General features: G+C 45.6%; 1 protein-coding gene and 1 pseudogene across 2 annotated transcripts; both read right to left on the reverse strand.

Moving 5' to 3' along the window:
- Wdr45 (WD repeat domain 45) lies at nt 1-11,467 on the reverse strand. 2 transcript variants are annotated; one of them, XM_045141119.1, is made up of 11 exons: nt 11,154-11,465; nt 5,926-5,997; nt 5,727-5,801; nt 5,529-5,633; nt 3,920-4,025; nt 3,710-3,804; nt 2,961-3,040; nt 2,668-2,876; nt 2,488-2,589; nt 2,261-2,406; nt 2-504 (listed from the first exon to the last, which is right to left on the reverse strand). In XM_045141119.1, the coding sequence occupies exons 2-11, from the start codon at nt 5,978-5,980 to the stop codon at nt 395-397; spliced, it is 1,083 nt and encodes a 360-aa protein (XP_044997054.1). In that variant the 5' UTR covers nt 5,981-5,997; nt 11,154-11,465; the 3' UTR covers nt 2-394. The 2 variants fall into 2 exon arrangements, with proteins under 2 accessions (XP_044997055.1, XP_044997054.1); XM_045141120.1 differs by lacking the exon at nt 5,529-5,633 and having other exon boundaries at nt 1-504; nt 11,154-11,467.
- The window catches only part of LOC105944896, a 19,950-nt pseudogene continuing 9,972 nt past the window's right edge, over nt 11,314-21,291 (reverse strand).

The following is a 21,291-nucleotide window of genomic DNA, read 5'->3' on the forward strand; positions in this document are numbered from 1 at the left end:
CTAGTCCAGGCTGACCTGGATTTCACTATGTAGTCTCAGGGTGGCCTTGAACACAGAAATCCTACCTCAACCTCCTGAGTACTGGGATTAAAGGCGTGCACCACCACGCCTGGCTTTGATTAGCTTTTTAAATCTCAAAATTGGATTTGGACACTCAGGGTCCCAATGAATCTTCTCCAGGATAGGCACCCTGGGATGGTGCTGCCTCCCTTGGGCTTTTGCTAGGCCCTTAGACACAGCAGTCATGAAAAAGTGCTTGTGAGCTGTTAGACAGCTCTGCTTGAACGAAGTGGGCATCATACTCTGCTTGCTGGCTAGTGACTTCCATGCTTTCCAGCCCCACAGTTCAGTTCTGCAATTTATTCCTGCAGGTTTCTAGCAGTTTCCAGGGTCCTTAAAAGTCATCATCATCACAGATGTCAAGGTATACGTCGAATGCCTCTCTGTTGCAGTTTCCATCAGGAGTGAAGACATATTTGTGGAAGGTCCCATCAACGCAGATGGCTGGAGGGGAGTGGTGGTAAAAGGTTAAGGGGCGGCCCCAGCCATATACTCCCATCCTTTCATGTGTCACATGGCCTAAGGGTCTCCAGGCCCTTTGCCCAAGTGTCATGACCCTTCCTAATGATGGACTTGATGCACATATTCTATCTACCTCCAGTTTTTATTTTCCCCCTCAGGGTAGGGTCTCACTGTAACCCAGAATGGCCAGGAACTCATTCTGTCATTCCAGGCTGGCTTCAAAAGAACAGTGATCAGCCAGGCGTGGTGGCACACGCCTTTAATCCCAGCACTTGGGAGTCAGAGGCAGGAGGATCTACATGAGTTCGGAGCCACCCTGAGACTATATAGTTCATTCCAGGTCAGCCTGGGCTAGAGTGAGACTCTACCTTGAAAAACCAAAAGCAAATGATGCTTCTACCACTGCCTCCCCAGTGTTGGGATTAAAGGTGTGTACCATCATGTCAGGTGCTCTTGTTATTTCTTTAACTTTTTATTTATGTATTTATTTGAGATAAAGAGAGATAAGGAGGGAGAGAGAATGGATGTGCTAGGGCCTCTAGCCACCACAAATGAATTCCAGATGCATGCACCATCTTGTGCATCTGCCATACGTGGGTTCTGGAGAGTGGAACCTGAGTCCGCACACTTTGCAGGCAAGCGCCTTACTGCTAAGCCATTGCTCTAGCCCTTGTCTTTTTTTTTTTAATTTTATTTACTTATTTTTTTTTTATTTGAGAGCTACAGACACAGAGAGAAAGACAGAGGGAGAGAGAGAGAATGGGCGCGCCAGGGTTTCCAGCCTCTGCAAACGAACTCCAGACGCGTGCGCCCCCTTGTGCATCTGGCTAACGTGGGACCTGGGGAACCGAGCCTCGAACTGGGGTCCTTAGGCTTCACAGGCAAGCGCTTAACCGCTAAGCCATCTCTCCAGCCCTAGCCCTTGTCTTTTTGAAGCAGGCTCTCTCTAGCCCACGCTGGCCTTGAACTCAGTGACACTCCTACTGCTGGGATTCAAGGTCTGTGCCACCACGTGCAGCAAGCCTCTAGCTTCTGATAGCCCTTAAATTCTTTTTTCTTTTCTTTCTTTCTTTTTTTTTTTTTTTTGGTTTTTCAAGGTAGGGTGTCGTATCCCAGCCTGACCTGGAATTCACTATGAAGTCTCAGGGTGGCCTTGAACTCACGGCAATCCTCCTACCTCTGCCTTCGAGTGCTGGGATTAAAGGTGTGCATCACCACGCCCAGATTTTTTTTTAATGATTTTTTGTTTATTTTTATTTATTTATTTATTTTTATTTATTTATTTGAGAGTGACAGAGAGAGAGAAAGAGGCAGATAAAGAGAGAGAATGGGCATGCCAAGGCCTACAGCCACTGCAAACGAACTCCAGATGCATGCGCCCCCTTGTACATCTGGCTAACGTGGGTCCTGGGGTATCAAGCCTCGAACTGGGGCCTTTAGGCTTCACAGGCGAGCGATTAACCGCTAAGCCATCTCTCCAGCCCACCCTTAAATTCTTTTTGTTTTTGTTTGTTTATTGTTGTCGAGGTTGAGTCCTACTTTAGCCCAGGCTGACCTGGCATTCATGATGTAGTTCCAGGCTTGCCTCAAACTCACAGCAATCCTCCTACCTCTGCTTCCTGAGAACTGGAATTAAATTTATGTGCCACAAAGCCCAGAAACCCTCAAATTCTTTTAGATCCAACCTGTATCCTCTTGCTCATACTGTATCCCAAACCAAGGAGTTGTTCCCACTCACCAATTACAGAGTTGACGTTCTTGGAAGTATTGCGACCAAAGGCACAGATACATGCTGACTCGGCAGGCACAGTAAAACTTGCCAGGCTCCACTGAGAGTCGACGTACTGTCCAATCATAGGTCCCACCTTGCCCACTCGAGCCAGCCTGCAGGCAGCACTTCATAAGCTCAGGTTCAATACATGGGCAGGGGGATGGGCTGCCACAGGGTAGGGTGGGGATACTCACGCAGACCGGCGGTTGAGGCGAGTATCTTTGAGAGCAAAGATATGGACAGTGCCCTTATCACTGGAAGCACAGAGGAAGGAGGAGTCGTGGCTGAAGTTAATGCTGGAAGACAGACCAGTAGTGATGTCTAATGACTAGTGCTGTGAGGTCACCAGCTGACCAAACATATCCTGTGCTCACCAGTATAGGGTGGCAGGGTCAGTGCCTCTGCGCAGCTCCACCAGTTTTTCTTTTGACTGGGTGTCAAAAAGACGAATAAGGGTGCCTTTCTGGGAGGCTGAGGCCACTACAGTGCCTGGCTGGTTCAGGGACACACAGGCCACATCACTCTGATGTGCATTGATGGTGAATGGAGCAGATGAAGTGCCAGGCTTTGTGCTTGCCAGGTCCTGGAGGAGGGAGCAGTTGGGGCTCAGGGTGGTACTGAGGGAGGGACTATCCATCTCACCACCTTTACCCGCTGGATGGCTCACCACAAGTTGCAGACTTCCACATTTGTGCCCAGGGAACACAAGCAATTGCTTCTCCAGGCTTGGGCAGAGGTCACAAAGCCCTAGGGTATGAGGAAGAAGCGAGAGGGGCAGGTGAAGAGGAGGCAGGGGCCAGACTGGGTCTCAGAATAGACAGAGGTAGACAAGGGCCAGAGTTCACCTCTGTGCGGCATGTTACCCACAGAAGCCTCATGGGGGCAGCATTCCCATTCAACTTCACTCCCAACAGCACTAGGTTCCTGTCCTCTCCAAGCAGCTGTGGATTCTAAGAAGCTGCCATGAGGGCCAGGAAGGCTCAGGGTTTCCTGACACACCCACCCATGTCCTCACTAGGTATTTCTGCTGTCATCTGGGGCACACGGGGATGGGTCAATAAGGAAGCGACTGAGAGACTGAAAGGACTGCATCTCTCATCCTATCAGAGTATCTCTCTCTGGCATGGAGGCCCTTCTTCTGCCTCTTTCTTGCGAGGTAGGGTCTCCCTCTGGCCCAGACTGACCTGGAATTCACTATGTAGTTTCAGGCTGGCCTCCAACACACAGCGATTCACCTACCTCTGCCTCCTGCGTGCTGGGATCGAAGGTGTGCACCACCATGCCTGGCCCCCTGCTTCTTTTTCCCCTAACATTTCTTCCCCCCCAACATTTCTAAGTATGTACCCCTTTTTCTACTCATCTTTGCCCCATCCACAGCCTCACACCCTTACACCCGCAGTATGTGGATCCTCTTACCCTTGGGGTTGTCCCGAGTATCAAACTCAAAGAGCTTTCGGGGATTGTCAGGAAAGGAGTACACATAGATGCGGTTCCTCAGTACAATCACGATCCTGCAGACATCACACAACAAAGGATGGCTACGAGAAGGCAGCCACTAAGGTGGGACTAACCCTCTCACTTGCTTTGGGAGTCTCCTGCCCCCACCCCAGTCCTCATCAAGCTCACTTGTCATGGCGCATGCGCACAGCCAGCACTGGCTTGGTGAAGGTGAATTCCAGCACCAGTTTGTCCTTGGAGTCCTTGCCTTCTCGGGCATCATCCCAGATCAGCACTGCTGGGCAGGTGAGTGGGTTGGCAGGGCTGGAGTTTAAAGTGAGGGGCAGCCCAAGTGACACAGGACCCATTCCTACTCCCCACAGGACCTCAACCCACTTGCTTGGCCTTTTACTAGATAGGCAATGAGCTTCACACAGCATCAACACTAGTGGACAAGGTCCCAGAGAACAGGTTCTACAACTGTTATGCTCATTTGGAGATATGGATAGCTAGGTTTGAAGGTGCTATCTTATACAGCCCAAGAATAATGGATTTACATCCAGGCCTGGAGCTTTCCCTCTGAAACTATTTCTGTTTCCATGATCCAGTCCATAATCCCAAGGAGATTTCTGTGAGGAATTCTAGGGCTCTGTAACTCACCTAGGATAACTCTTGCCATGTCGTCGTGGGTTCAATAAGAAAAACCCTTAAAACAAGATGGCACTTGAGGCTCAAGCCAAGAGGGTGTTGAAAAGACGGCTCCAAGATTTGAAAACCTATTGATTGTGTGATCTTGGATAAGTCACTTAACCTCACTGGGCCTCAGTTTCCTCATCCGTAAAAATGGAGATAAGGGAGCTGGGCTAAGGCTGAGTGATAGAGCATGTATAAATAAGACCATATGTTCCTTCCCTAGCACCACAATAAAGGGGAGAGGGGATATTTATACTTCCTACTACACAGAATTAAAATTAAGGCAGGTGGGATGGCAGAAGTCTGGAATCCCAGCACTTTGGAGGAGGATAGGAAGAGTTCAAAACCATCCTCAGCTACATGAGAACTTATATTAAAAAAAAAAAAAAACATGAGGTATGGTGGTGCACTCCTTTAATCCCAGCACTCAGGAGGCAGAGGTAGGAGGATCACAGTGAGTTCAAGACTACCTTGAGACTACAGAGTGAATTCCTGGTCAGCCTGGGCTAGAGCAAGACCCTTCCTCGAAAAACAAACAAAATGTATGTATGTGTGTAAAGTGTTGACAACAAAGTTTACCATAGTTAAGGACATGGCATATCAGAGGCATATACAATAAAGTTTTGTTTTGTTTTTGTGCTGCTTGGGATGGAACACAGGGATTTGTACATACCAGCAGGCAAGTGCTTTGCCATGGACCATGGAGCTACACCCCCAGCCCCAATAAAAATGTTTTCTAAATGAAAATAAAAGACAAGCTGGGCATGGTAGAACACACCTTACCTTACACACACACACACACACACACACACACACGCATGATCACCCAGAATTCCAAGCTGGGCATGGTGGTGTCAACCTGGACTACATAGTGAGTTCCAGGTTAGGATGAGCTAGAGTGAGACCCTAACGCAAACAAACAAACAATAAAACCTTGTGACTTCCAAGCTGTGGGTATCTCAGGAAAGGAGTACACATAGATGCGGTTCCTCAGTACAATCACGATCCTGGAGATTCTGGGGTGCTGGCACCTTTATATGTCAGTGCCTCAGGGTATCTTTGGGAAGCCAGGAATTTGGGTCAAGTAAAAGAGGAAGGCACTTACCTGAGATCTCTGAGAACTTGGGGCTGCTACCACCACCCACCAGGGCCAGCAGGTTGGAACGGTGTAGCATCTCTACCAGGCCCATGCTGCCCACCTGCTCGTGGTCTGGACAGGGACCAGGATGTCAGTGGAAGTGGATGCCAATGTCCCGCCTAGCCCTTCTACCCACTGCCAGCCCCCCAACCACCAGCAGCTCACCCAGATGCCCCTTCTCCATCAGTGGTTCCACATTATAGATGCGTACACCTGTTTCCATGGCACAGCAAAAGCAGCCTGGTAATGGAAGGACTCTTGTTTGCCTCAGAGAATGCTGAGGCCAAAGGCAGGACCCATGGCCCAACTCTGCCCCTTCTCTTTGCCTCCCTCCCACAGGGGTATAGGCACAAGCCTCTTTTACTTTGATCTTGGTTGAAACGTAGGCTGGTCACTCCTCGAAGTGGCTGATGAGTCATGGTCCAGGATTACTCCCCTGGTTACAAAAAGGAGAGTGTTAGGAAGAGTCCTGAGATCTCTTCTATAAGTACTCAAGCTTTTTGCCCACAAAAGATTTCTTCCTCTGCCTCCCAACCAACGGCTCAGATTAAAGGCATGTACCACCACACCCAGCTCCCGCTTCCTTTTTATTTATTTAAAGGCTTTTAAAAAATATTTTTATTTATTTATTCGAGAGAGGGAGGGGGAGGGGAGAAAGAAAGAGGGAGAATATGGACATGCCAGGGCCTCCAGCCACTGCAAACGAACTCCAGATGAATGTGCCACTTTGTGCATCTGGCTTATGAGGGTCCTGGGGAATTGAACCTGGGTCCTTTGGCTCTTCAGGCAAGTGCCTTAACCGCTCAGCCATCTCTTCAGCCCCCACTTTGCTTTTTTGGTTTATTTTTTGTTTAGTTTTATTTATTTGAGAGCAACAGAAAGAGAAAGAGGGAGAGAGAGAGGGAGAAAATGGGCATGCCAGGGCCTCCAGCCGCTGCAAATGAATTCCAGATGCATGCATGCAGTCCCTTGTGTATCTGGGTAATGTGGGTCCTGGGGAATCAAGCCTCGAACCAGGGTCCTTAGGCTTCACAGGCAAGCGCCTAACCACTAAGCCATCTCTCCAGCCCCACTTTATTTTTTTTAACTTTGATTTTATTTATTTTTCTTTTTAAAAAAATATCTTTAAATTTTATTTATTTTTATTCATTTATTAGAGAGAGAATGTACATGCCAGGGCCTCTACCACTGCAAACAAACTCCAGATGTGTGCATCACCTTGTGCATCTGGCTAACGTGGGTCCTGGAGAATTGAAGCTGGGTCCTTTGGCTTTGTGGGATGATGCCTTAACCTCTGAGCCATCCCTCCAGCCCTATTTTTCTTTTTTTTAATTTTTATTAACATTTTCCATGATTATAAAATATATCCCATGGTAATTCCCTCCCTCCCCACCCCCACACTTTCCCATTTGAAATTCCATTCTCCATCATATTACCTCCCCATTACAATCATTGTAATTACATATATACAATATCAACCTATTAAGTATCCTCCTCCCTTCCTTTCTCTACCCTTTATGTCTCCTTTTTACCTTACTGGCCTCTGCTACTAAGTATTTTCATTCTCACGCAGAAGCCCAATCATCTGTAGCTAGGATCCACATATGAGAGAGAACATGTGGAGCTTGGCTTTCTGGGCCTGGGTTACCTCACTTAGTATAATACTTTCCAGGTCCATCCATTTTTCTCCACTTTATTTTTATTATTTTATTATTTATTTTTATTTATTATTTTTATTATTTATCTGAGAGAGAGAAGATGGATGGGCACACCATGGGGTGCCACTGCAAATGAACTCCAGATACATGTGCCACTTCGTGCATCTGGCATTATGTGGGTTCTGAGGAACTGAACTCACACCATCAGCAAGCACCTTTAACCACTGAGTCATCACTCCAGCCCCTTTTTTTTCTTCTCCACTTTGATTCCTTTCTTTGCCAAACTTTAAAGACAAAAACAAAGTGGAGTGTTGTCCTAAGGAATTTACTGAAGGCTACCAAGATCACAGGAAGATTGGCCAAGAACCCCACATTTTCTCACATTCAAAAACATCTTACTGGGACTAGAGTGGGTTCCAAGTCAGCCTGGGCTAGAGTGAGACCCTACCTCAAAAAATACAAAAGTTGTCAGGTGTGGTGGCGCACACCTTTAATCCCAACACTTGGAAGGAAGAGGTAGGAGGATTGCCATGAGTTCAAGACCACCCTAAGACTCCATAGTGAATTCCAGGTCAGACTGGACCAGAGTGAGACTCTACCTCAAAAACAAAACAAAAATACAAAAGTTTATTTAGGGCTGGAGAGATGGCTTAGTGGTTAAGCGCTTGCCTGTGAAGCCTAAGGACCCCGGTTCGAGGCTTGGTTCCCCAGGTCCCACGTTAGCCAGATGCACAAGGGGGCGCACGTGTCTGGAGTTCATTTGCAGAGGCTGGAAGCCCTGGCGCGCCCATTCTCTCTCTCTCCTGTATCTGTCTTTCTCTCTATGTCTGTCACTCTCAAATAAAAAAAAAAAGTTTATTTAGCTGGGCACTAGGGAGGTGGAGGTTAGGATTGCTGTGAGTTTGAGGTTAGCATGGGCTAGAGTGAGACACTACCTCAAAAAAAAGTAAAAAAAAATATTTTATTTGTGAGAGAGAAGTACAGGCATGTCAAAACCTCTTGCTGTTGCAAATGAACTCCAGATGCATGTGTCATTATGTGCATCTGGCTTTATGTGGGTAGTGGGGAATCTAACCCAGGCTGTCAGGCGTTGGAAGCAAGCACCTGTAAGTGCTGAGCCATCTCCTCAGCCCTATATCTTTGCACATTTGGACAACCCTAGATCCAGGCCAACACTGATGTGGGTCCTCAGCCTCCTCAGACACCAGCCCTTACTGACTTGTCAGGAAATTATAGGGTAGGGATACCAATGATACATCCTCCGCATATCCTGCCAATCCTGGTTCCATTGTGTGGCATGGCCTCATTTCCACACAATTTTCATACTTACACTTGTACCCAGCACCCCAACGCTTGTCAGTAAACAGGAGGGACAGGAACTAAAACATCATTCATTTCCCTGAAACTACTAGGCATGGCCCTCCACCTATGGGTACTCTTCCCCTCTGATGTAATCTTTTTTTTCTTTTTTGATTCAGGGTCTCATGTAGCCCAGGCTGGCCTTGCTGTGTAGCTGAGATGACCTTCTTATCTTCCTGCCTCTACCTCCCAAGGTTGAGAATATAGATGTGTACCATCACACTTGTTTTAAAAATCATTAAACCAGGCGTGGTGGCACACACCTTTAATCCTAGCACTCAGGAGGCAGAGGCAGGAGGATCGCCATGAGTTCGAGGCCACCCTGAGACCACACAGTGAATTTCTGGTCAGCTTGAGCCTGAGCTAGAGTGAGACTATACCTCGAAAAACCAAAAAAAATCTGTATTAAAAAATTAAAACTCAGCCGGGCGTGGTGGTGCACGCCTTTAATCCCAGCACTCGGGAGGCAGAGGTAGGAGGATTGCCATGAGTTCAAGGCCACCCTGAGATGACAGTTAATTCCAGGTCAGCCTGGATCAGAGTGAGACCCTACCTCGAAAAACCAAAAAAAAAAAAAAATTAAAACTCATTATTGGGCTGGAGAGATGGCTTAGTGGTTAAAGTACTTGCCTGCAAAGCCAAAGAACCCAGATTCAATTCCCCAGGACCCACATAAGCCAGATGCACAGGTGACACATGCATCTGGAGTTCATTTGCAGTGGCTAGAGGCCCATTCTCTCTCTACCTGCCCCTTTTTTTCTCCCTCTCTTTCAAATAAATCAATCAATCATAAAAATAGTTTAAAACAATCATTATTATTGGCCTGGTGTTGTGGCACACACCTTTAATTCCAGCACTCAGGAGACAGAGGCAGGAAGATTGCTGTGAGTTCGAGGCCAGCCTGAGACTACATAGCGAAATTCCAGGTGAGCCTGGACTAGAGCAAGACCCTACCTCAAAAAACCAAAAACAAACAAACAAAGATCACTATTATTCACGTAGTCTTTTTTTTTTTTTTCGAGGTAGGGTCTCACTCTAGCCCAGGCTGACCTAGAATTCACTATGTAGTCTCAGGGTGGCCTCGAACTCACGGCATCCTCCTACCTCTGCCTCCCGAGTGCTGGGATTAAAGGCATGCACCGCCACGCCAGGCTATTCACTTAATTTTTTAAAAATACTTTTACGAACTCCAGATGAATGTGACGCTTTGTGCATCTGGCTTTACGTGTGTACTGGGGAATTGAATCTGGGCTGGCAGGCTTTGGTAAACAGGCACCTTTAACTGCTAAGCCATCTCTCCCGCCCCTTAGTTTTTGTTCATCTGTTTTTGAGGCAGGAGTTCATTCTGGCCCAGGCTTATCTGGAATTCACTCTGTAGGCCAGGTTGGTCTGGAACTCCTGGTCATCCTCCTATCTCATTCTTTCAAGTTCTAGGATTAAAGCAGGGTGTTATGGCATGTGCTTTTAATTCCAGCACTTGGGAGGCTGAGGGTAGAAGAACCACAGTGAGTATGAGGCCAGTCTGGGGCTATAGAGTTAGTTTCAGGTCAGCCTGGACTAGAGTGAGATCATGCTTCAGCAAAAATCAATAAATAAAGAGTGCTAGGATTAAATTGTGAGTCACAATGCTGACTTCACACTCAGTTTTATGTGGTGCTGAGGATCAAACCTAGGACCCTACCATAGTAAGGCACCTTACCAACTGAACTATATCCCCAGGCCATTAATTTATCTCTGAGGCCTCTCATAACTTATCTACTCCCTCCAACATACACACACTTCACCAAACCCATTCCCACAACTACATAATTCTGCTTATCAAGGCAATTCGGACAACCCTCACCCCATCTTTTGGACTCTGAAGACTCAACCTGGTATTCCCTTATCATTCCATGTCCTTCACCCTTGGAATTGCGCCTTCTTTGTGCTCCTTATCCTTGATTCCTAAGAGAGCTGCCCCAAACCGATCGTCGTGAGCCCCACGCCCCTAGTATTCTTCCTTTAGACTTCCCTCTCCCAAGCATAGCTACCCGGACCTTTTCCAAAAACACACTCCTCAGGAAAATACCAACCACGCAAGACCCATGCTCCAGCTGTGTGCCCCACATTCCTGCCCTAGAAGTTCTATTCTCCTGCCAAACCTCACCACTCCACGATCTCTGTAAGAGTACGTTTCCCTGGTGTAACACCTTCCACTTGAGTCTCACTTTCATGTGACCCATACTTTGAACTTTAGCTTCAAGATTTTTTTAAATGTTTTATTTATTTACTTGACACACAGAGAGAATGTGTGCACCAGGGCCTCCAGCCACTGCAATCGAACTCCAGATGCGTTCGCCCCCCCTTGTGCATCTGGCAAACGTGGTCCTGGGGAATCGAACCGGGGTCCTTTGGCTTTGCAGGCAAACGCATTAACCGCTTAGCCATCCCTCGACACCTCAAGATTTTTTTTTAAAGACGTTTATTCCAAATGCTCACAGTACACAGGGACTTTAAACAGGATGCCTAGCAGCACTCACTCAAGACCCATGTCACAAGACACAGTCTTCCCAAGACCTCTAATACAGACACCCACCTGATGACCCCGACCAACCGTGGGATCCTGCTCCACCTTCACGTTGCCTTCGCTGACTTGAACTTCACGCGTCTCCCAACCCGTCCCCAACAGTCGATGCCGCCAGCGGCTCGGTTTCCTGACCTCCAGGGCCTAGGTGCTCCAGTGTTTACATCAGGCTTTACTTCCGGAGGAGGGACTCTGATCGGAAGTGACTTATCCTGGTCAGAAAATTCGGCCGCGGCTCGGCCCGCCCAGTTCGCGACTCTTTGAAGCATCCCAAGTGGTAGTAGGTCCTCCAAGGAGTGCTCTGGCAGCCTACAGACAGCCGACTCAAGGTTCCGAAGCAGAAGAGCTTCCAATAGGCAAGACTATCTGCGGGAGCCGGTGAGGGGGTGGGAGGACCAGAGGGCCCGCCCCTCAAGCGGAAACAGACTGGGCATTGAACTCGTTAACCCACAGGGAGATAGAGAGGAGAGCCTTCCAGTCTAACGAGTTGGTCCTCCGGAGTATGCTAGAGTAGCCGTTGGAATGTTTACCTTGTAATTCTCAAACTCCTGATGGTTGGGGATCAAAGGCCTTCAAGCCGGGCGTGGTGGTGCACACCTTTAATCCCAGTACTCGGGAGGATCGCCGTGAGTTTGAGACCAGCCTGGACTGGAAGCTGAGAGCCTGCCCCGGAAAATAACAAAAACAAAAACAAAAGCAAAAAAACCTTCAAAGTTGTCTTCGTCATCTTGGTCAGTGGGATAAGATGTTGCTTTCTTTTCCCTACTCCGCTTTTTTTTTTTTTTTTTGTGGTTTTTAAGGGTAGGGTCTCATTCTAGCCCAGGCTGTCCTGGAATTCACTAGAGTCTCAGGGTGGACTCAAACTCACGGTGATCCTCCTACTTCTAACTCCCGAGTGCTGGGATTAAAGGCGTGCACCACCGCGCCCGGGTCAACTAAGTTCTTTGTTTTTTGTTTTTTTTTTTTTTTGTTTGTTTGTTTGCTTGTTTTTGTAATGACAAAGATAACACTGTTATCACACTTGGCACCTAGAGGCAGGTTCATTGTTATCCTGGGCTACATAGTGAGTTAAACAACTCAAAAATGGTATAAATAATTTTTCGTTTCTTGTTGTTGTTTTTTGGTGTTTCGGTTTTTCGAGGTAGGGTCTCACACTAGTCCAGGCTGACCTGGAATTCACTCTGTCGTCTCAGGGTGGCCTTGAACTCACAGCGATCCTCCTACCTCTGCCTCCCCAGTGCTGGGATTAAAGGCGCGTGTGCCACCATGCCCGGCTGGTATAAATAATTTTTAAAAAAGGGCTGGAGAAATGGCTTAGTGGTTAAGGCGCTTGCCTACAAAGCCAAAGATCCCAGGTTTGATACCCCAGGACCCATGTAATCCATATATACAAGGGGGTGCACGCATCCTGGCTATTTCTCTCTCTCTCTCAAATAAATAAAGAAATTTTTAAATGGTATAAATGCTGATTATGGAAACACAAAAGATATCAAAGTGTGTACTTTTTGGAAATATTTGTTTTTTTATTTTTTTATTCATTTATAAAGAGACTGGATGCTCCAGGGCTTTTTAAAAATATTTAATTTTTATTTATTTGAGAGAGAGAGATACAGAAGTAGGCAGGTAGAGTGGGAGAGAGATAGAATGGGTGTGCCAGGACCTTCACCCACTGCAAATAAACTCCAGAGGCATTTTCTACCTTGTGTATATGGCTTAACTGGGACATTGGGAATTGAACCTGGGCCCTTTGGCTTTGCGGGCAAGTGCCTTAACCACTAAGCAATCTCTCCAGCCCAAAACTTTAAAAAAAAAAGTTAAATTAAAAAAAATTGTTTCACCTAAGCACTCATGTCCAACTCTCCAGATCCCACATTAGCCAGCTCTCTCTCTCTCAAATAAATAAAGAAAAATAAAATAAAAAATATTGTTTCAGAGAGAGAAAGAGAGAATGGGCCTGCCAGGGCACTGCAGTCAAACACCAGAAGCTTGTACCACCTAGTGGGTATTTGAGACCTTGCCCTTTGCCTTACCTTTGTGCATCTGGCTAATGTGGGATCTGTAGATGCACTTTTAAACCAAATGAATGCACTCTAGAGAGAGAATGGGTGCACCAGGGCCTTCAGCCATTGCAAAACGTCAGTCACATGTGCCACCTTGTGTGCATCTGGCTTACGTGGGGAGTGGGGAATAAAACCTGGGTCCTTAGACTTCCCAGATATGCACCTTAACCACAAAACCACTACTCCGGCCTCTACCATTTTGTTTTGCTTTTCAGTTAGTCTTATGTAGCCCAGGCTCGTTTTTAATTCTGTAACAGAGGACAGCCTTGAACTTCTGATCCTCCTGCCTGTCCCCTCCCGTGTGCTGGGATTACAGGGCTGTACCACCACACCTTTTTTTTTCTTTCCTCCTCCTCATTATTATTATTATTATTTTTAAAATTTTTTTGTTTATTAAACCAAGAACTGGTGTCCCTGGGTCCTCATTATTATTACAAGATGTTTCATATGGATACATCATGTGTTGGTACCCTGTTTTCCCTCGTCCTTGCTCCCATTCTGTTGGGGACCCTCCTCAATGGGGTTGCAGGTATTCCCCATGGGGTTGTGGTGTATGTGGCACAGGAACAGCAGATAGTTATTTTTTGGGGGAGGGAATGCGTCTGGGCATGATGTCTCTGGGCATGATGTCTCAACCTGTGGCTCTTAATAATCTTTCCACTCCCTCTTCCATAAAATTCCCTGAGCCATGGTGGGTGAATTTTAAGTCTACTTCAGCTCTTAGGAGCTTCTGGATTTCTGCTTTGGTAAGTGTCAAAAGTATCTTCAGGGTCTGTCTCCTACACCCTGGCACTAATTATCAGGTTCAGCATGGAAGCAGCACTCTTGCTGGTCTCCCCCAATTCCTCTGTGGATTCAACTGTGGCTTGGCTGAAGTGTGAGGGGTAGTTTATCTCCTCTGGTCTCGCTACCTTCTGAAAAAGAAGAACACATTCTCCAAAAGAATGAGGTCAGCATAGTCTAAATGGGATAAGCATTATTAATTTAGGGAGAGTTTGATGCCAAAGACTAGTGACAGCTTGACCCTGGAGAGCAGAATCTTTGTCTCCATAGGATTTTGATCTGGTTCCCAATTCCAGATATGGGTTCCTTTACACTGAGTGGATCTCTTAGCCAATCAGAAAGCTATTGGTTATCCACTGAGGCCGTGTGCCACTATTGCACTGGTGTGTACGTTGTGTCAGGGTGCTTGCTTCTAAGTAGCTTAGACCTGAGGTTGCTCAGACCTTTGTTGGCCATTTTGCTCCAGTAGCTCATGTAGTGTTTTCCAGCACTAGACTGGCTCTCTTCTGGATTCCAGCCAGCTCTCTCCACTTTCTGTGTCAGCAGCATATGGTGTCTTCAGCAATACGGTCTTACCATTTGCCTCAGGTAGGCCTAACCCTATCTTTTTTGTTTGTTTGTTTGTTTCTCAAGGTAGGGTCTTGCTCTATCCTCAGGCTGACCTGGTATTCACTATGTAGTCTCCTGGTAGCCTTGAACTCATGGCGATCCTCCCACCTGTGCCTCCCAAGTGCTGGGATTGAAGGCATGTGCCAAGAACCTGGCCATACCATATTTTTAAAATTATTTTTTAGTTTTTAAAAATATATACTTTATTTATTTATTTGAGAGAGAGAGAGAGAAGGGGGGGAATGGGCTCACCAGGGCCTCCAGCCACTGCAAATGAACTCCAGATGCATGTGCCCCCTTGTGCATCTGGCTTACGTGGGTTCCAAAGAATCAAACCAGGGTCCTTTGGCTCTGCAGGAAGATGCCTTAACCAGTAAGTCATCTCTCCAGCCCTTTTATTTATTTATTTTTTTAGGTAGGGTCTTGCTCTAAGCCAGGCTGCCCTGGAACTCATTATGGAGTATCCAGGTGGCCTCAAACTCACGGCAGTCCTCCTACCTCTGCCTCTGAGTACTGGGATTAAAGAAGTGCACCACCATGCCTGGCCCATACCATATTTTAATTATTTATTTATTTGAGAGCAACAGACACAGAGAGAGAAAGAGGCAGATAGATAGATAGAGAATGGGCACGCCAGGGCCTCTAGCCACTGCAAAGGAACTCCAGACACGTGTGCCCCTTGTGCATTTGGCTAACGTGAGTCCTGGGGAATCGAGCCTCGAACCGGGGTCCTTAGGCTTGACAGGCAAACACATAACCGCTAAGCCATCTCTCAAGCCCGTACCATATTTTTTAAAGTGTTGTTTTGATGCTCTATTAGCATGTTAGGGCATGTGTTTATCTCGTTCTTTTTAGCTGGATCATGATATTCCATGATATAAGTATAGAATTACTCAGCCATTCACCTGTGGAAGGCCATCTAAATTGTTTCAGGTTGTGTCATCAGCTACAGTGAACATGTTTGTGGATTTTAACACCATATACCTGCTAGCATGACACCATCTGATTCATAACCAAAGCCAATCTTGCTTTTTTTTCCCTTTTTTTTTTTTTGAGGTAGGGTTTCACTCTAGGGCAGGTTGATGTGAAATTCACTATGTAGTCTCAAGGTGGCTTTGAAACTCATCATGATCCTCCTACCTCTGCCTCCGAAGTGCTGAGATTAAAGGCGTATGCCACCACACCCAACTCAATATTGCTGTCTTTTTTTTTTTTTTTCCTGAGGTAGGATCTCACCCCAGCCTAGGCTGTCCTGGAACTCTCTCTGTACTCCCAGGCTGGCCTTGAACTCACAGCAATCCTCCTACGTCTGCCTCCCAAGTGCTGGGATTGAAGGCGTGTGCCACCATGCCCAGCTGAATCTTGCTTTCTGTAGTGGCCACTCCCTCATGTTTTAGATGATAGATACTTTATTCAGTTTGCATTCTGTCATATCAACGTGTCTGAGACTGCTATAAAGCAGATAAGTGATGAATTATAACAACTATCTAATCTCTCTCTTTCTCTTTTAGGTTTCTTTGAGGTAGGGTCTTGCTATAGCCCAGGCTGACCTAGAATTCACTATGTAGTGTCAGGATGGCCTTGACCTCACAGTGATCCTCCAACCTCTGTCTCCTGAATGCTGAGATTAAAGGCATGGGCCACCACACCTGGCTAAGGATAGTCTTTTTTTTTAATGTTTTTTTAATTAATTTATTTTTATTGACAACTTCCATGATTGTAAACAATATCCCATGGTAATTCCCTCCCTCCCTCCACTTTTCCCTTTGAAACTTCACTCTCCATCACATCCCCTCCCCCTCTCAATCAGTCTCTCTTTTATTTTGATGTCATGATCTTTAAGGATAATTTTTTTTTTGAATGAATTCAGGTCAGCCTGGACTAGAGTGACACCCTACTTGGAAAAACAATCAAAATAAAATAAATAAATAATTTGAAAGTAAGAAAACAGCAATAACTTCTCTCCCCTTTCACTCTACACTGCAGCCCAGTTCCCCACCTCTGGCTACTTCTCTACTAACCAATTTTCAAATATGAGAGTATTCTTTCTTGGGTATTTACATTGGTTTGAATGTGGCCCCTCAATTCATCTGTTGGAAATTTAATTCAAAACTTCATATGTGGGGCTGGAAAGATGGCTTAGTGGTTAAGGTGCTCATTTGAAAAGACAAAGGACCCAGATTCATTTTCCAGGTCCCACATAAGCCAGAGTTGAAGGCTACCTTGAAACCACATAGTGAATCCCAGGTCAGCCTGAGCTAGAGGGAAACCTTACCTCGAAAAACCAGAAAGAAAAGAAAGAAGAAACAAAATTCAAATTCATATGTAGGCTTGGACAGATGGCCTACAGGTTAAGGTATTTGCCTGCAAAGCCTAAGGACCCAGGTTTGATTCCCCAGTACCCACATAAGCCAGATGCACAAGGTGGCGCATGTGTCTCAAATTTGTATGCAGTGGTTAGAGGCCCCGGAAAGCACATTCTCTCTCTCTGCCTTTTCCTCTTAATAAATAATTTTTTTTTTTGTTTTTTCAATGTAGGGTCTCACTCTAGCTCAGGCTGACCTGGATTTCACTGTGTAGTCTCAGGGTGGCCTTGAACTCACAGTGATCCTCCTACCTCTGCCTCCCGAGTGCTGGGATTAAAGGCATGTACCACCACCATGCCTGGCTTTTTTTTTTTAATTTGAAAAAGAGAGAGTATGTCTCTAAGTGAGTACTGAGGAATTGAACCCAGGCCATTAGATTTGCCAGCAGGTACCTTTAACTGCTGAGACATCTCTTCAGTCCATAGTTTTTTGAAACAGGTTCTTGCAACGTAGCCCAAGCTGGCCTGAAACTCCCTGTTTAGTCTAGGTTAGTCTCCAATTTAAGGTAGTCCTCATGCTTCTGTCTCCCAAATACTAGGATTACAAGTGTGTGAGCCAATCATGGCTGGCTACCATTTCAGATCTTTAGAGCCAGGCATGGTGGCACAAACTTGTAAGGCTACCATCTGGTTCAAGGCCAGACTACATAGCAAGTCCCTCTAAAGGAGAGAATCTTTAAAAAAAAAATGTCAGGTATAATGGTGCACACTTTTAATCCCAGAACTCATTTGGGAGGCAGAAACAGGATCACTGAGCTCGAGGCCCACCTGAGACTACAGAGTGAATTCCAGGTCAGCCTGGGGCAGAGAGAGAGAACCCTACCTCAAAAACCAAAATAAACAAATAAAGCCAGGTATACATGCCTATAATCCCAGCATTTGGGAATGAGAGGCATGAAGATTAGGACTTCAAGGCCAGCCTCAGCTACATTAGTAAATTTGAGGCCAGTCTAGGCTACAGGGCTGTATTAGACTGTCCCTGTTAAGCCAAACAAAAATAAATACAAACTAAAATATTATCTTGTCCCTTGATCCTATCCCTTCTCCATAAATAGGAACTCAGTCTGCCTATAATTCTCATCTACAAAATGGCTTGAGGACATAGCTCAGTCAGTAATGTGCATGCCCAGCATGCATGAAAATTCTTGGTTTTATTCTGCTACCTCATAAAACAAGTGTGTTTGTCTGCACCTGTAATAGGAGTACTAGGGAGTTGGAGGCAGCAGGATCAGAAGTTCAAAGTCACCCTTTGGCTACATATGAGTTAGAGGCCAGCCTGGCCTCAAAAGCAAAAAGCCAGGCATGGGGGCACACAACTTTTAATCCTAGCACTCAGGAGGCAGAATTGGAGAATAGGAGAATTGCTGTGAGTTCGAGGCCAGCCTGGGACTACAGATTGAGTTTCAGGTCAGCCTGATCTAGAATGAGACCCTACCTTGCAAAAAAAGAGAAACAAACAAAAAATAAACTACAACCCCACAGATGCAGTTCACTGTTTTTTTTGTTTTGTTTTGTTTTGTTTTGTTTTTTTTGCTCCAAAGGGAATGAGAGATAGTTTATTCTCAGCCAAATATGAGTAGCCATGGTCCTGGAACACAGATGCAGATTGTCCTAGTGTGGAAGAGGTTACCTGAACCTTTATAGTCAGTCACAGAAAAAAAGAAAGTCATGGGTTGGGGTGATGGCTCAGTGGTTAAAGGTGCTTGCTTGCAAAACTTGATGGCCTGGGTTTGATTCCCCAGGACCCATATAAAGCCAGATGCACAAAGTGGTACAAACATGTGGAGCTTGTATGCAGTAGCTAGAGTTTCTGGGGCAACCATTCTTTCTGTCTTTCTGTCTCCCTGACTCTCTCTCTGCTAATAAATAAGTAAAAAATAAATCTCATGAATCAATGTGTTTACCATCTCGTGTCCAGGTTTCAGATGCTATCTTACAACATTGTTAGCTTTTGGAGTAATAGACGCTTACAGTCTCTGCTAAGTTAATAAATTTCAAAAGTTTACCTAATTCGCAAAGATGTTAGGTCAGATACAGAGGTTGGTAATATATATATTTATTAGAGGAACTAAACATAACTCAAGATAGCCAGGTGTGGCAGCTCACGCCTTTAATCCCAGCACTTGGGAGGCAGAGGTAAGAGGATTGCCATGAGTTCAGGGCCACTCTGAGACTACATAGTGAGTTCCAAGTCAGCCTGGGCTAGAGTGAGACCCTACCTCAAAAAGAAAAATAAAAGAGCCAGGCGTGGTGGTGCACACCTTTAATCCCAGCACTTGGGAGGCAGAGGTAGGAGGAGTGCCATGAGTTCGAGGTCACCCTGAGACTCCATAGTGAAGTCCAGATCAGCCTGGGCTAGAATGAGACCCTACCCTTAAAAACCAAAAAAAAAAAAAAAAAAAAAAAAGAAAGAAAGAAAAAAAATGATAACTCAAGATAATTTTGGCTCTATCTAGTCAAACAGTCTATGGACTCTTTAACATAGATGGCTGTTTTTCAGGAAACGTCAGTCCACTCTTGGGTGGTCCCCTTGGAGAAAGTTTTGGGGATGTGTATCCAGGAACAGACACTTTGGGTCAGAAGGTATACAACCCTCTACTTGGTCAGGGACATTATCATAGTGTATTGGGTGGGTGGGTGGCGCTTTCAGTCAGTGGACACTCCTGTTCACTTCCTATATTCTTCATCCTGCTCACCCTCTCTAAGAATTTTCTAGCTTGTATAGACTTGCCATTCAAATATACAAACATGCACGCATGCACGCACACAAATTACAAGGGGAGAGGGAAAGAAAATGGGCATGATAGAGCCTCTTGCCACAACAATGAACTCCAGATGTATGAGCCCCTTTGCTCACCTAGCTTTAATTGGGTGCTGGGGAATTGAACCTGGGGCTTGCAGGGCTTTGCAAGCAAGCACCTTTAACTGATGAGCCATCTCCCCAGCCCTCAAATAGGTATTCAGTGGTCTTTAATATACAGTTCTCAGATTATTGTAAGGTTCTGATTTGAGACACAGAGGACCAAGACAGACAGTTTCTTGGGCCCAAGAGTTTTATTTAACACCAGGAGAAATTGGCAGGATCTGAAGTAAAAGAGAAAGAAGCTTCAGAACCCTGGGTAAGGAGAGCAGGTTTTAAGGGTTTTCTGAGGGGGAGAGGGGCACTTTGCATGTGAGGTGTGTGACTCTAGATCACCTATTGAATACCTTTGGGAAAGTAGGGCTCGGAGTGTCTTCTCTACTCAAGGCCACAGGTGGGGCAGTAAGACTTAGTTTCCATATAATTTACCTGGTTCTGAGTACAGCTGTTTGGGGAGGAAGGAGAGGCAGTTTTCTTGAAATTTAGCAATTTATGTGATTTGAGCAACTGGTCCTGCAGTTTCTTAGTCTTGAGAGATTTTTCTTCTGTAAATGACCTGATTGGGCTGGTCATGATGGTGCACACCTTTAATCCCAGCATTCAGGAAGCAGAGGTGGGAGGATCACTGTGAGTTCGAGGCCACCCTGAGATTACATGGTGACTTCCAGGTCGGTTTGGTGTAGAGTGAGACCCTATTCTCACAAAAACAAAAACAAAAGCAAAAAAATAGATAAGGCCAGGTGTGGTTGCTCACGCCTTTAATCCCAACACTTGGGAGGCAGAGGTAGGAGGATTGTTGTGAGTTAGAGACCAGCCTGAGACTCCATAGTGAATTCCAGGTTAGCCTGGGCCAGAGTGAGACCCTACCTTGAACCCCCCATAAATAAAATAATTAAATAAATTAATAAGTAAATAAAAATAAACCACCTGATTGTATCCTGTGATAATTTTTATGTTAAAAATTAATTTTCAGGAACTCCTTTAGAATATGAGATATGAATATCACCACTATTTTACATATTTTATATATCTGCCATTTTGAAATCTGGTTAAAGTTTTATTTTCTTTTTTCTTTTTTAAATATATTTTATTTGTTTATTTGAGAGAGAGAGGGCATGCCAGGGCCTCCAGGCACTGCAAGGGAACTCCAGATGCATGCACCCCCTTTTGCATCTGGCTTACATGGATTCTGGAGAATAGAACCTGGGTTCTTTGGCTTTGCAGGCAAGTGCTTAAACCTCTAGGCCATCTCTCCTCCCCAGCCCCTTTATTGTTGTTTTCTTTTTTTTTAATTTAAGTTTTATGTGTAGTTTTCCTTTTTTGGTTAAATAGGATTTCTTTTTTTAAATTTTTATTATTATTATTTATTTATTTGAGAGCGACAGACACAGAGAGAAGGACAGATAGAGGGAGAGAGAGAGAATGGGCGCACCAGGGCTTCCAGCCTCTGCAAACGAACTCCAGACGCGTGCG

Source organism: Jaculus jaculus, chromosome X (genome assembly GCF_020740685.1).
Source record: "Jaculus jaculus isolate mJacJac1 chromosome X, mJacJac1.mat.Y.cur, whole genome shotgun sequence".
Classification (NCBI taxonomy): Eukaryota; Metazoa; Chordata; class Mammalia; order Rodentia; family Dipodidae; genus Jaculus; species Jaculus jaculus.

Coding starts and splice junctions, on each gene's coding strand:
- Wdr45 (XM_045141119.1), bottom strand. CDS start 5,980: ATGACTCATCAGCCACTTCGAGGAGTGACCAGCCTACGTTTCAACCAA. Junction 2,877..2,960: donor GTGGAAGTCTGCAACTTGTG/GTGAGCCATCCA, acceptor TCCCTCCTCCAG/GACCTGGCAAGCACAAAGCC. Junction 505..2,260: donor GAACGTCAACTCTGTAATTG/GTGAGTGGGAAC, acceptor ACTCCCCTCCAG/CCATCTGCGTTGATGGGACC.